This window comes from Typopeltis vanoorti, chromosome 1 (genome assembly GCF_054136105.1).
Source record: "Typopeltis vanoorti isolate ZY-2024b chromosome 1, IOZ_Tvanoo_1.0, whole genome shotgun sequence".
NCBI lineage: Eukaryota > Metazoa > Arthropoda > Arachnida > Uropygi > Thelyphonidae > Typopeltis > Typopeltis vanoorti.
This window is the reverse complement of record NC_143549.1, coordinates 22,370,997-22,384,994: the sequence shown is the minus strand read 5'-3', so window position 1 is coordinate 22,384,994 and position 13,998 is coordinate 22,370,997. Positions and strand designations below refer to the sequence as shown.

General features: G+C 37.3%; 1 protein-coding gene across 1 annotated transcript in view; it reads left to right on the top strand.

Moving 5' to 3' along the window:
• Window positions 1-13,998, top strand: part of LOC150109827 (RNA helicase Mov10l1-like) — a 223,644-nt gene that overhangs the window by 75,300 nt on the left and 134,346 nt on the right. Inside the window, exon 3 of the mRNA XM_090396278.1 lies at window positions 8,098-8,259. Within this exon, the coding sequence (XP_090252404.1) occupies window positions 8,098-8,259 (162 nt within the window). The remainder of the gene's footprint in view (window positions 1-8,097; window positions 8,260-13,998) is intronic.

The window sequence follows — 13,998 nt, the reverse complement described above, 5'->3', positions numbered from 1 at the left end:
TGCAAAATTCTCTGACTGAATTGAATAGCTGCTGTAATAGATATGGTATGAAGGTCAGCAATAAAAAGACAAAGACAATGAAAATAGGCAGAATCATCGAAAATATGAACTGTGTTGTGAATGGAGAACCTGTGGAACAAGTGAAACATTTCAGCTACTTAGGCACGATTTTTACTGAAGATGGTAAATTAAATATAGAAATAGACAACAGATTCAGCAAAGCTGGTATGGTAGGAAGTCAATTGAATAAATTCATGTGGAATAAGAGAGAAATTAGTTGGAACACTAAATTAGCTGTATACAAGACAGTGTTCAAACCAGTTTTAACTTATGGATCTGAGAGCTTCGTCAGAAGTAAAACACTTGACCAAAGAATAGAGACCGCAGATATGAGAGTCCTGAGAAAGATTATAGGTGTGAACAGATGGCATCAATGGCAATATCATATTAAAAACGAGGATATTACGAAAGAACTTGACATTGTCAACATCCAGGAATGCGTTAGCAGAGCTAATCTCAGGTGGTATGGTAATTTAAACAGAATGGGTGAGGAAAGATTAGCAAAACAAGTGTTCTCTGCCAGGTTGACAGCAAAACGACCCAGAGGAAGACCAAGATATAGGTGGATTGATATGGTACAAAGGGCCTTAGACGATAGAAATATAAGATCTGATAATGTTGGAGTCTTGACAAGTAACAGACTGATTTGGCGGAAAATTGTAGATAGGAAGTTAGTAATGATGTAATTTTTTTCATGTAGTACTATCATATCCTGTACACCCCTTGAGGGTACACGGCGGGAATTTGATGATGATTAGTGAATGAACATATAACTCATATCCTCTGGCCAATTAAAACATACTTAGCATGGGAAAATACAAGTTTACAATTTTAACTTCAAATGCTAACACAGACCCCCACCACATTAATTAAGTCTCACACAAGAACTTAAATCCTCCGATTACCAGTCCAATGGAGCTTACAAGTTACAATGCATGTAAGTCATTCAAAAAAAAAATTCTCTAAGCAATTATCCATTTTCTTCCAACTAGAAATTGATTCACCTTTTTCCTCTAATGCTAATTGTTAATAAAATAAGAGAATTCTGTACATTACCACTGCTGCATGAGGTTACCATGTCCCCTTTATCCGTCCTTTTCTGTTAGATACTTTACTGCTTCAGTGGGTTGCGTCCACGTGGAGGTCACTTCGCTCATCCCGTACAATCATTTTCTGCACTCTGCTGGGCAAGTGCTCGTCTCGCTGGTCACTATCGTCAGACTGCCTGTCTCCCTGGAGGAACTTTCCATCGTCTCATTCCGGTAGCACTTCTACCAATGGCTGAAGTCGGTGGACGCCGTCATCTCGTGTGCAGCTTGCCTGATTCTCACCAGTCAGCAATGGGGAGAAACCTGCTATCCGAAGTCGTAGAATTCCCTTCCTCTGGTCAGCATCGTGGGTCCGAATGAAAACAGGAACAGAAAAAACGGGGCTTGAAACCTACGCGAACGCGAATTTTATTATCCCTTGTTGTGCCCTCTTTTTCGTTGCAGAAGTTTTCTCACTGCGCCTTCCTATTGGTCCTTAAGTTGTTTAGTCACAACTCTTCTCCTCAAGAGTGCTCTTTTCAGGGAACGTGAGTTCAATTCGCTTTCCACGAATGCCTTCGCTTCGGGTGTTACGCTTATCGTGGGTAACTCACATGCAACCTTTGGACCTTTGTTTGCATTGTCATACATTTTGCATAGAGTATTTTCTCTTACTAGTGCTTTCAAACAGCAATATTTCTATCTAGACAGACAAATTCCTCCTTTTTTTTTTTACTTCATTTTAAGGTAATTCAATTATGTTCTCTATTAACAATTTGTTTCTTTACTAACAGTACAAGTATTTCTTGGTTATTATTGTATTCTTGTTAAATCTTGAATGAGTGATCCTTTTAACGAAAAGGTCCATATTCAAGATCTAACAACTCCCTCAAGGCAGCATTTTGAGCCCACTCCTTTTTTCCATCTACAGGGTGACCATAAATTAACTTTCCCTCTTTGGAGGTATCTGTAGCTAAAACTAATACACGGAATGAGACCACATTTTATATTGAGACTTTCGAAGGAGATGAATTCTGCAAAAAAAAAGATTTAGTTCCAAAAGTCGTCGATCAGGGAAATTTTGGCACTGGCGGAGCCGAAAGCAGTCAAATATTTGCAGTAAACACAGGTAAAAAGGATTATGCAAAATAGGAGCACAGCCACACATTGAACGTTCAGTACAGTGCCTTTTATGCCAGCATTTCAGTAATGAGAGGGTTATCAGTCGGTTCTTTCCGACGGCATGGCTGCCTCGATCCCTGGACATCACTCCATGTGACTTTTGGCTGTGGGGGATATTTGAAATCCATTGTGTATGTTGGTGGCTTTCCCAATTTGCATGTCTTGAAAGAGAACATAAAGCAGTGTATTATGATTATCCAATCCCACTCCTTACGCTCAGCTGTAGAGAATGTCACACACCAGATGCCATTTGTTGTACACAAGAAAGATCAACACATTGTAAATCGTGTATGTGGTCCAGGGGACCTCGATTCTGATGAATAAAACATTATTTCCTGTGAGTTCAATCACTACATTAATTTCTGTGGCTTCACAAGTTGTTGTTTTAGTTTAATTATTATTATTGTAACGTGCCACCAGCTGGAATGAGTGACGCAGATGTCGAAATGGTATTATTCCATTTTATCTGCCTTTAATGTAATTATCCACTTGTTTTCAGCTCCACCAGCACCAAAATTTCCCCTAGTGGCGACTTTTGGTACTAAATCTTTTTTTCGCAGAAATCATCTCCCATGCCTTCAAAAGTCTCAATATAAAATTTGGTCTCATTCCGTTTATTGGTTTTAGCTACAGATGCCTCCAAAGAGGGAGAGTTATTTTATTGCCACCCTGTACTTACACGACTTAGACAAAAATATAAATAAAGAAACAAAGATAGCTGTGTTTGATGATGATTTGGTTCTATTCTCAGCTCACAACAACTTAGAAACAGCAGAAGGTCACTTAAACAAAGCCATTGAAAGTTTATCTACATACTGGGAAAACAAAAAAATCAAAATTAACCCTACTGAATCAGAAATTTGTATATTTACCATTAATAACCACCTCAGAAAGTGGAGATCAAAGATTTAGCTAAACAATCAATTAATTAAATTTAATGAAAACCCCAAATACCTTGCAGTTACTCTGGGATCCATCATTAAGCTTCAATAAACATATCAACAATGTTGCAGTCAGAGCAAAAAGAAGACTAAATATGATGAAAAGTATCTCTAGTAGAGAGTGGGGGAGACGATGCTAAAACCTTAAAAGTCGCATACACCTCTATTATCTGATCCATAATGGAATATTCTTCACCCATCTGGATGCAGACATCATAAACAAGCTTATAAAAATTCAGAAAAATGTAGCTTGAATCATATGTGGACTATGGATTACAACTCCTGGAAAAATAGCAGAATTTGAATCCAACCTTGTTACTTTAAAAATTAGGTAGCAAGAAAATCTTACTAAATTTGTAGAAAAAAGAGCCAACCTTGCATCATAGAACAAGTGAACTTTTTAAAAAATGGCAACCAACAGACAGAATGAAGAAAAAATCAACAATGCATGAAATCATGGAAAATAAAATTCCTTGGATTGTCCTAATAAAATAGCCAACTACCCAGCATTTCCTTCAAATCAAGACAGGAAAAATATAGTTATTAATTTTGAAATAGGGAAACATGAAGAAAATGCCTAAAAAAACCCTGAAATCTTGAGATCATTAGCTCTTTCAAAAATAATGAAATATGGACTTGACTCAATAAAGATCTACAAAATGGCTCTAAAAATCCAAATGGCAATTCTTGGAATGGTGTACTCATCTGTGGCTCTCGAAATATAGAACTATAAGCAACCAACAATATAGGATGCAACTCATACCATGCAGAATTAATAGCCATTAACACAGCACTGCAATATTTGGATAAACAAAACCCAAAGGAATTTCTATTTTTCACAGATTCTTTAGCAGCCTTCATGCTATAAAGAACTACTACACTAGCAAGAAATACTTAGAGACATTGCAAAAAACATAAACTAAATGGATCCCAAAATAATTATCCAGTGGAATTCCATCCCATGTGGGATTAAAGTGAAATGTACTGCAGATGAAGTAGCAAAAATGGCTGCAACATCAAGTGATATCACAGATTTTGATCTCTTTAAAACTACTCAAAAAGAAAACAAAACAATGATTCTCCAGGACATGACTCACACTGGTATTCAAAAGAAAAACCAGGAGTTACCATCAACTCCAGGTTTAATTGCTGGGCCACTACCATGATCACTTGCCTCAAGACTGGCCACACAAAGACCAATCAAGTTTAACAATGGCATAAAAGTCTACCCCATCTGCAAAGTCTGTGACATTGAGGAAGCATCACCACTGCATTTACTAACTTGTATGAATATTTCTAAATGTGAACTTTATAGCAATCCTGAAAAGGTGCTGTATAAAATACATGAATTTGACCTCTATGATCTAGTGTAATAATACCATGGAATTAAAAAATAAAAATTAGTGAATGTATTTTTGTCCTCCAAGGCATATTTTCCTTTCTATCATAGGCAATATATTTTGTTTTCTATCCATAGTAAGCTGATTCATAGTTATAAGGTATTCACACATTCCTTGATGTCACGGAGTTAATCTTTGGGTAAACAGATATGTGGTTTGCATTGTGGTGTGGAGCTTATACATCTTCTGTCCAAAAAGAAACCAAACTTTTGATAGAAAATAAAACACAGGCCAATTATAATTATTCAAATCATTTATTTCAATCAATATACTTTCCCTCAGCTTCGATACAGCGTTTGGCACGGTCAATTAATTCGTTAAATGAGTTTTTATATTGGTTTTTGGAATTACTGTTGAGGGTCTTGGTTACTGCTGCTTGAACATTTTCAATGGTGTCATGATAGAAAATAAAACACAGGCCAATTATAATTATTTAAATCATTTATTTCAATCAATATACTCTCCCTCAGCTTTGCCACAGCGTTTAGCATGGTCAATTAATTCGTTGAATGAGTTTTTTATATCGGTTTTTGGGATACTGTTGAGGGTTGTGTTTACTGCCACTTGAACGTTTTCAGTGGTGTCGTATCGCTTTCCTTTTATCGGCAAATGAAGTCAGGAGAAGAGAAAGAAATCACAAGGGGCTAAATCAGGTGAATATGGCAAGTGATCCAACACACAAACTTTGTTTTTGCTCAAAAACTGTCTCACAATGTTCGAACGATGAGATGGTGCATTATCGTGCAAAACTAATCAGCTGCCTGCATCACAATATTCATGCCGTACGTGACAAATTCGCGCTATCAATCACTTCAAAACTTTGAGATGAAACTAACCATTGACCGTTTGGCCAGGCGGAACGAATTCATTGTGAATAATGCCCTTGGAATCATAGAAACAAATCAGCATTGTCTTTACTTTTGACTTCTCCAAGTGACTTTTTTTTTTTGGATGCCTCTCTTCTGGTGGACTCCACTCAGCACTCTGGTGCTTTATAAATTGAATACACGATTTGTTCCCCACAAGTTTAAGTCCTTACGAGCAGTTTTAATGAGGTCCTTGCAGTGTTCAATTCTATACATTTTTTTTAGTCGTCGGTCAACTTGTGGGGAACAAATCGTGTATTCAATTTACAAAGGCCCAAACTTTCGGTCAAATGTTGTGCACAGTTGATTTTGGAATTCCCAATTCATCTTCAATCAATCTCACGGATGATTTCGGGTTTTCTTTGATGAAATCACGCACTTTTTTGATGTTAACTTTGCTCAGTCCAGTTTTTGGATGGCCTGGCTTTTCGTCGTCCTTTTTGGCACTACTAGTTTCTTCTATTTTCGAAAAGTTCGGTTTCTTTTTGGACAGAGGGTGTATTTTTCAAGCAATCTGTCTTTATTTGGATGTGACCTGAATATATGGGATAATGCTAGTTATATTGTGGTCTTGTATATTTTGGAAGAAGTTGAATTGAGAAGGTTATTGGTATATTATATATTTTAGGTGCTAGTGTAACTCAGTGGAAGTGATTGCTTGCATCGTCAGTTCTAGGCTGCCTGAAGATAGATTTAAGTCCAAGTCTAGTTACCAACTGGAGGAACTTTTTCTAAGCCTTACTTTGACCCGGGTTCCTGAGTTAGTGATCTCTGGCATTGGCAAGCAGGTTTTTTTTCTGAAACTTTTTTTTTTTTTAGAACCTACATTATTTTCAGACAGTAACATATCTTGTTTGGGTTATGGCAATCGATGGCAGCTCTTGTTTGTCCATCTCTTCATTGTTTGCCACTTATAGAAAGTGGCAGCCAATGGAGTTCCTTTATAACTTATTCTTTATAACTTTTTGAAACAGCCTCACTCACTCACTCTTTATATTTGAAGGACTTCCGTTTTCAAGATTTTGCAACCTTCTGATTTCAAGAAACACATTAAATTTCTTCTTTCTGTAGAGTTTTTTCCACTTGGTTAGAAAGTAAATTATATTTGCACAGAAATTTTTTCAATCCTTTACATAAGTTTAGGCAAACAAAGTTTGCATCTGAAGTATCTTCACAACTTCTTTCTTCTTCCTTCTTTCTTATCTTCTTATCCATATATGGAACTGATGTAGTATAGGTTTTGTAGCCTTTCATATGTGGATTTGATATTAAAACCAATCATTCCACATCCATGGTTACCTGAATATCACACTCCTGCTGTGTGAATGCAGCTTGTAATCTTTCCCCCACAAAGTGCCTAACACCTTTTGTTCTCCTATTGCACTGGTTGTTTGTAACTAGTTGCTGCTATTGAAAATGCATAATAATTATTAACTGTTTCCCTCTCCAGTCAGCAAACTGCTGAATATACTCCACTTTCACCAAAGATTATTCTGATGAACATTATTATTTTTGCCTTCTAAACTATGCTGTTACCTCTTTCGTATACTGCAACATTCTGCATATTCATATTCTGTCATGTTCACCCCCATTCTCCATCTCCTACTTAATAATGCTTGTCATCTGTTTAACTCCACTGGATTTAGATTTATCCTACCTGTTCCTTGGTATGCAGTCTAATACTGCTTTCCTCAAGCATCCTTTTCTCACAACATAAGAAACTTTGCAGTTTTTTATATTGTGACATCGGTCCAAGCTGTCTCTCAAGTTGTTGCAGTCACAGGCTCTTTATTGCAACATGCACGCATGCACATTCTTCATAACTGAAATTTCTACATGCTTAGCTATACTTAGATGAAGATTGCCTGATCACTTTCTGAATTGATGACAGAATTGCTACTAGGATATGGGACAAAACTGTTAGTTAATTTTCTCTCAGTTGCTGTAAATTGTATATTCTTTTCCCCATGTGCTCTTTGTTTTTTTTACATAAGAAATAAAATTTAGTATACTTAATTGGTTATTTTTAGAAACCTCAAAGAAAAAGATGATCTGTATATCGTGGATATTATTTCTGGGAAAAATCCCATGTTACTCCTCTTTTATATTTATATTTTTAACAAACTATTATATTTACAGCTATTTGCTTGCTTCTGTTTAGGAGTGCCCCAGTTTAAAATGCCATTGGTTCTTTTCTCACGGATTCTTAGGGCATTGTAGATGTATATTTATCAATAAATATATGTTGCATAGAGGACAGGAAATTTGCACATACCTTTTTCTGGGTGTTGTGGCTCTTCTTCTTTCGCATTGTCCAAACTACTGTGTGTGTGTGTGTGGGGGGGTCTCCCACTTGCCAAAATCCCCCCCCCCCCACACACACACAGTAGTTTGGACAACATGAAAGAAGAAGAGCCACAACATCCAGAAAAAGGTATGTGTAAATTTCCTGTCCTCTATGCAACATATATTTATTGATAAATATACATCTGCAATGCCCTAAGAATCCGTGAGAAAAGAGCCAATGGCATTTTAAACTGGGGCACTCCTAAACAGAAGCAGGCAAATAGCCGTAAATATAATGATTTGTATATTGCTATCAATTTTACTTTATTTTCAGGATTGTGTAATTGATTTTTCACCTATTGCTGGTGACTGGGTTATAGCTGATATTGTCTTAAATACAGCTGGAAAGCATATAAGCTTGAAACCTCATAGAGAATGGAATTTTGATGGAAAAATTACCTCACTATATCATAATGGAGGAATTATAGACAATAAGGTAACATTCTTATCTATTTTGAAGTTTTATACTTTTTTTAAAGTTTTCTTGATGGCGAGATGTTAAGCAGTTAGTTTCCAGCTTGTGGGTAATTACCTCATTGTGGTAGTTATCACAAATGGAACTCATCTACTTACAAATTCAGATAATTCTTATTTTAAATAAAATATAATTTTAATATAAAAAAATAGTTTCTTCCCACTCCCTTCTTAGAATGCTACTCTAGAATTTGTTTTCAACTGTACAATTTGGGTATTTAAATTTGAACCTCATATCTGATGCAGTCAAATATTCATTGAATGCTTGGTTGTCTTATGGTAGCAAATACTAACATTGCTTCCTTTAAATGTACTCCAGATCACCTTAATATGAAAGTAGAAATGTTGGAAAACTAAAGTAATTATTCCTAACACAGTTGTGGTCTACATAATTTACCAAGATAAAATAAATTACTATAAGAACAATTTCTAGTATCTTCAAAAAGAAAAGATAAGCTCTACTTCATTCTTTATTATTTGATTGCAGGAGTACTGTTTGTACAATAATCATTCAAGTAAGTGAATGAATATATGACATTTTAGTTAGATTGATTTCTAGTGCTTGAATTGTTGAAATTGTTAATTAGAAACAGCCATATGAGTGGATTTTTTTTTTTTAAATATCTAATCCACATATGAATGGCCACATGACCTATAGCATATTAGTGCTATATGTGTGTGTGTGTGGGCAAGACAAATAGAAGAAAGGAAGAATCTGTTCACAATTTGTTTGAAGAGCTGGGGGTTGTAATCTTTGGAGAAGGCAGAGTAGGGGAGATGGAATGAAAGAGGAGGCAGTGAAGTTGGTTCAGTGAGGCTCAAGTGATGGCCAGTATGTAAAAGAGTATTGGTTTGCAGTGGCTCTTGTTTTAATGATTTTGGAAGAGAGTGGGGGATGGGAATAATCGTTGCCAATTCAGCAGAGCACTGTCCATGGTATCTGTAGAAGAGGCACAAGGCAGAAACTGAATATATGTGAGAGAGAGATTGAGAGAGATTGAATGTGTGTGAGAGAGAGATAGAGAGAGAGAGGGGGGGGGGAAATCATTAATTAGCCAGATTGTCCTCTTCTGGACAGAATCGAGCAATTTTAGAGAGGATTTTGGTGCACCACTCCAAATGTGGAAACAATATTCCATGAATGTTGCAGATTTGGGCTTTGTATAGAGTTAGCAGCTGTGAAGGTGTGAAGTAATGGCTTGTGTGAAAGAGTACACCAATTTTTTTGGCAGCTGCAGAAGCTACAGTCAAAATGTGGTTGTGCCAGGAAAGATCGGAATTGCAGGTCGATCCAAGAAGAGAAATCTCATTGCGCTTGGATATCTCAGTATTACTGAAGGTAAGGAGGGAGGCATGCAAGCTCTTTCTTGTGAGAGATCAGACAGGATTGAGTTTTGGTGGCATTTAAGTTTAAAATGTCCTTGCTCCACTGGGAAATAGCTCGGAGAACAGTTCAAGTCACTGATCATGGTAGATCTTGAGGATTCTAACATCTGAGAGAAGGTTTATTGAATGAAAAGAAGGAATGGGGTGTACTGTCATCAGCAAAGCTATGGATTCGAAGTCTGAGTGAGCAGGTCATTTATATACAAGATGAAGAGAGTGGGTGAAAGAACAGAACCCTGGGGTACTCCTGCATTGGCGGGGAAATCTGACGAGAGTAAACTGTCCACCATGACATGTAATGAGTGATCAGTGAGAAAGTTGGTGATCCAGTCGCAGAGTGAGGAAGGCAGACCATGGGATGGCAGTTAAGTTCTCCACTGTGCCAAACCTGATTGAATGTCCTTAAAATGTCGAGGACAACCATGTGAGTTTCTCCAAATTTCTCCATGGCCTGAGTCCAGAGGTGAGTGGTGTAAATCAGCAGATCAGTGTAGATCACAAGTGGCAGAATCCATACTGCTGGTCACTGTTTAGTTGGTATGACTCTAGGCGGTTCAAGAGTTGGTTGTTGATGTCCTTCTCCATAGCTTTAGACAGAACAGAAGTGAGAGCAATTGGATGGTAGTTCATTGGTTGACTTTTATCACCTTTCTTTGGAATGGGTTGGATGTGTACCTCTTTCTATGTTGTAGGGTAGATGCCAGTTGAATAGGATAGATTGAAGAGGCGATACAGGATAGGTATTAGTTCTGGGGCACAGTTTTTTAACACAGTAGGTGGGCTACCATCAATACCAGATGCCTTGTTCATGTCCAGGTTATTTAGGATTCTTTGGATTTCTTTTTTGTTGGAAGACTGTGTGCGACATGAAGGGAGCCATTCTTGGTAGAGTGGATGCAACTTTGCTCCAGTCTTCAGTGCAGGAATTGGAAGAGAAAAGTGATGCCAGTAAGTTTGTCTTTAAGCGAGGTAACTACAGTACCATCTGGGTATGAGAGTGGGGGAAACCAGGGTGGGCATAAGTTGGGCCTAATGGTCTTGGCAAGAGATCAAAAAGAGCAACTGCCATTTGGACAGGAGGTGAGTTTTCAGCATTTGGCTCTTTCAAAGTCTGACTTGGACTTGGTGATGATTTTTTTTACAACTGTTGTAAACTGCAGTATAAGCAAAGTGGGCAGCTGGAGTTTTGGTCTTGAGCCATTCATGGTAAGCAAAGGTTTTTCTTTTACAACATTAGCACACTTTTTTTTGAGAACCAAGGCTTGGATAGTGGCTGAGTATTTTGAGTGTAATAAGGGATGAAAGCCTTCATTTCTGTGAGAATGATTTCTGTTATTCAGTCTGAGCAGGCGTTTGGATCAGAAGAACTGAAGCTGTAGTTGAACCATGGGGAGGAGGAATAGATGTCATGGAGGTTCTTCCAGCAGGCACTCTTGCAGAGCCAACAGACATGGGCCTGTAAACTGGTGGGTGAAGGTTGTTCTGTGGCAAAAGAGACTTTTATGACATTGTGATCTGAGTTACCAAGAGGAGAGCCGACAACCACTGTATACCTGGAAGGGGAACTTGTTAGATAGAGGTCAAGTGTGTTGGCAAATTGGAGGGAGTAGTCAGGTATTATGGTAGGAAGACTGATTGATCAGAGATAGGACAATATTGATGGCAAACATCTCAGCTGTCTGCTTGATTGGTGAAACTGGAGAAGCAGAGCCAATCGGAATTGTGGTCATTGAAGTCCTCAAGAAGAATGACCTTACTATTGGGGTATTTCAACTGCATAAAGTTGAGGTATAGAGAGAGAGAGTTGAAGAGGTCAGAGTGGTTGATGGAGTTTGGAAAGTGATAGAGGGAGCATATGAAAAGGGCAAATTGGTTTGGTAGAGAAATTTTGAGCCAAATTAGATTAAACAGGGAGATTCAAGGATTTGCAGTCTCTGGCATCGTGTCGGTTCTGGTGAATGCTCAAGTGCTGTCCTTATGGAAGAAAGAGCTGTGTAATGTGTAGTTTGAGAAGTTAAGATGGCCAGTATATAACTTATATATAAGTTATATATATGTTATATATATAACATATGTATATATAAGAATAGTACTTTTGGATTAGATGACTGTAGATAGTGGTGTACATCGTTCATATTGCTGTTAAGGCTATGAATGTAGGTGATGTAGATATGGAAACTTTTTTTTTTTTTTTGGTAAGAATTAATGTTGGTGGATTGATTGATTGGATTTCTGTTTTTTTATTTTTTATGATTCTTTTCATTGAATTTTTGATGTTTTTTATGGTTAGATTTTTTTTTTGTTTTTTATGAATTTTTTAAAACTATTTTTTGTGGGAGAATTTTTGTGATCTGCAGTTAAATCACATTTCTTTGGGTTGTGGTTCATAATATTTGATTAAGAAGAGATGAAGAGAAAGCGAGACATGCAGTGAGAGGTGACAGACTTGCAAACATACTGCTCATACAGAGAGAACTCAGTCTCCTCTCCATACATGGCCTTGACAGTCCCCCCTGCAGCCACAGTATATGGTCTTCCTCTAATCACAAACTGGCAAATTGCGTGGCTTCAGGATTTGACACTGGCCGATTGGACAACCTCCAGATTCATTACTAACTGGTTCGGTCTGGTGTAACATCCAGTGGCTGGCTTGCAGAACTGTTTGTTTAGTTTGAATAGTGTAGCAAACTACACTATTGTTGTAGTCGCGATTCATTGGTGTGATGGATTGAGTGGTGGAGACAGAGAGACATTGAGTAGGTGCACTCCCTCGATGAGTCTTTAGACTCCCTGAAGGTGTCAGTTAATAATATTAACTGAAACAAAAAAATTCCGAAAGATCTCGCCAGTTTTTTTTGTTTCAGTTACTCTATTATGTCGAGCTGGTACTTATCCAATTCCTCTGCTAGCTCTATTTCTTTGCCATTCAGTCTTCTTATGTTGATAGCACTGATCTTGTACTCTGGTGATGTTAAGTTGGGGTGTGTTTTAGGATTTGTTCCAGTAGCTGACTTTTTGCTGTTCACCCTGGTTCCCAAGTGAAAACAATTTTTTCCTTGATTAACTGCATGAAGCCCTGACCGGCATGAAATTCTGTCATGTTGTCCCATCATTTTATTTGTGGTTTAAGCCAATAAGAATACAATTTGGGCGGCTAAATCCTGAATTGAGCCATCCTCGTTCGTTCAGTATCCAGGTAGATACCTAACAGCATTCACTGTGAGAAGGTGAGGATTGGACATTAGGTCAGAAGCTCTGGTCGGTTCTCCACATTCCTTCAAAGGCTATGTGGAGCTCTCTTCTCAGTTACACAAAGTTTATTTGTAACATTCCATATAAAATTGATAAAAATGTGAAAAAAAAAAACCTTAGTACACACGTGGTACAAATATATTGTAGGTTTGCTAATAACCTTTCATTGGTGGAAGAGTAAGAGGAACGAAAATGTAATATCCTAATGGATTGAGTAGTATGGACCACATTTTTATTACATTTTTATTAGGCAAGTTACATATTTAGTCTTAATAAAAGACTTGGAAATATATAGGGTTAATTAAAAGCAATGTTTTTTCTTCTCCCCCCCCCCCTCCCGCCTTTTATTTACAGTAATGTAATATTTCCTTTTAATACTCTGTTGCAAAAATTTAATTTAGTGTTATCATTAATGTCACTTGTCTTTGTCTAACAAAGAGAAAGAATTAATGTTATGTAATTCATTTTGTAAAATGTCATTGCTGCTAAAATGGTTTGTAACTTTAGTTACAAATCATTTCAGACAAAGGTCTGAAAAGTTCTCAGCCTCGACCATAGATGGCAACACTATCGGCAAGATTTTTTTTTTTCTAAGTTGGTACATCTGTCATAAGCTTCCATGTGAAATTGCAACTCATTCAATCAAGTAGTTTGTTTCATACAGCTGTCTGGACCAAAAGTGTTACCTGTATCCCTTGAAATTGATAAAATTGAGTATCGTGTGGTTATAAAATTCTTTGTAAAAGAAGGTTTAACTCCAAAAGAAATTCATTCAATGTTCATAAAAGTTTATGGGCACTGTTCTCCTTCGATTTTGTCAATTAAGAAATGGGTTGCCGAGTTTAAATGTGGCCGTACCAGCCTTGAAGATGATCCAAGTGAAGGGTGCCCAAAAAGTGTAACAACACCAGAAATCATTGATCAAGTGCACGATATGGTATTGGATGACCGGCGAGTCAAAGCACATGAAATTGCTGAGACTATAGGCATTTCAAAAGAACATGTGGGATATATTTTGCATGAAGAATTGCAAATGTAAACGCTTTGCGCAAGATGGGTGCTG